This window comes from Eurypyga helias, unplaced genomic scaffold (assembly GCF_000690775.1).
Source record: "Eurypyga helias isolate BGI_N326 unplaced genomic scaffold, ASM69077v1 scaffold20728, whole genome shotgun sequence".
Lineage (NCBI taxonomy): Eukaryota > Metazoa > Chordata > Aves > Eurypygiformes > Eurypygidae > Eurypyga > Eurypyga helias.
The window spans coordinates 1,215-2,720 of NW_010269136.1; the positions used below are offsets into that span (position 1 = coordinate 1,215).

The 1,506-nt window shown below is 57.2% G+C and overlaps 1 protein-coding gene across 1 annotated transcript in view; it reads right to left on the reverse strand.

Moving 5' to 3' along the window:
- Positions 1–1,506, reverse strand: part of GPATCH3 (G patch domain containing 3) — a gene marked incomplete at its 5' end in the record, with an annotated part of 3,781 nt that overhangs the window by 591 nt on the left and 1,684 nt on the right. Inside the window, 4 exons of the mRNA XM_010158001.1 lie at positions 157–284; positions 424–545; positions 819–878; positions 1,248–1,422. Coding sequence (XP_010156303.1) covers positions 157–284; positions 424–545; positions 819–878; positions 1,248–1,422 — 485 coding nt within the window. The remainder of the gene's footprint in view (positions 1–156; positions 285–423; positions 546–818; positions 879–1,247; positions 1,423–1,506) is intronic.

The window sequence follows — 1,506 nt, forward strand, 5'->3', positions numbered from 1 at the left end:
CAGGGGCGCTGGGGCACGCCCTGCCACCCGCTGCGCGGAGAAAGGGAGAGCCTTGGGACAGTTCTGGCTCCCTCTCCGCTCCTTTTGCGGCCAGTTACCTGCTGCATCAGCCCTGAGAGCCAGGGCAGAGGCTGGCACTGGGAAGTGGGTACTTACCCCAGCCCCCTCTTACATCTGGGGTTCTGACCCTTGTTGTCCAGAGCTTCAGCCATTCCGGAGTTGCTGCTGCCCAGCCCCAGCCCTTCCGTCCAGCCCTGCTGCTCCAGCACCTTCCTGCCAAAGCCCTGGGAGAGGGGAAAAAAAGGGCACAGAGTTGGACAAAGCTCATCCTCACCTTCCCAGAGCCCCTCGTCCCCCTAACCCAGACCCTCTGGGCATCCCCACCACAGCCTGTCCCCTCCTGAGCACGTCACCAGAGCTCACCTTGGTGTATCTCTCAAAGGTGCCGATCTGTTGCCCGGAAACGGAGCCATCCTCCAAACCATCCCGGAGTCGCTGCTCCAGCCACATCCGGACCGAGTCCCGAGCATCCTTATCACCTCCATCTAAGGAGAAAGAAGCAAGAGTCAGAGCAGCACAGCTTAGGAAAGCTGTTCTGCCCTCATTTCCCCCAGAGCATCACGCAACGAGGAGGCAGAACCTGTTCTTTTTGGCAGCTGTCACTGCCAGACCAGAAAAACATCGTCTCAAGTATGCTGACGTCTTGGACGCTTTCAAAGGATGACAGAGCCCCAAGAGTTCCCCACTGCAGAAATTCTGCAGGGTCAGAACTTCCCAAACTTCCCTGTTTCCTCGGGCGGGGGAGTCAGCTGAGATACCTTTGTCATAGTAGATGCTCATGTCCACATCCCAGTCATCCGCAGTCTGCTCGTCGAAGTCTGCCAAGAGAGAGAAAGCGCAGGTTTTAGTGACGGTTGTGGAGGCCTCGACAGAGAGGAGCTGTTTGCTGGTTGTCCAGCCCCTTATTTTCTTTAATAAAACGGGAAGAAAAGGGTGTTAGAGACCCTGCAAAGCCCGGCACTTACACAACAGGCTGCCAGTAGGAACCAGGGGGGTGTCTATGGCGCCTGGATTGAACTGGTGCAGGTTTTGCGACCAAGGGAAGGTTAAAAAGTGACGGGAAGTGCCCGTTTCTGCAGCTGAACTGGAATGTAATGGGGTTACACCCGATTTACCTGCAGAGCTGGGCCCCCCTGACAGCAGGGGTTAGTTAGTTTGTGGCTCAGCAACACAAGCATCAACGTTACCTCCGTTTTTCTCCTGCCAGTACTGAGCGTCCGTGTAGAAGACAAGGCCGGAGCCGCCTTTCTCCCACTTCAGCTCGATCTCCTCTTCAAACAGCCGCTCCTCCGTGCGGTCCTGCTTGGTCACGTCCTCGTGCAGAGCCTCGTGTCGCTCCCATTCCTCACAGGTATCATCGTCCTGCAAAGGAACCGGTGAAAGGTGGGCGACACCAAGAGCGTACCCCCTCCTCCCCGTTCCCCTGACCCTGGCAGGCCATCGCAA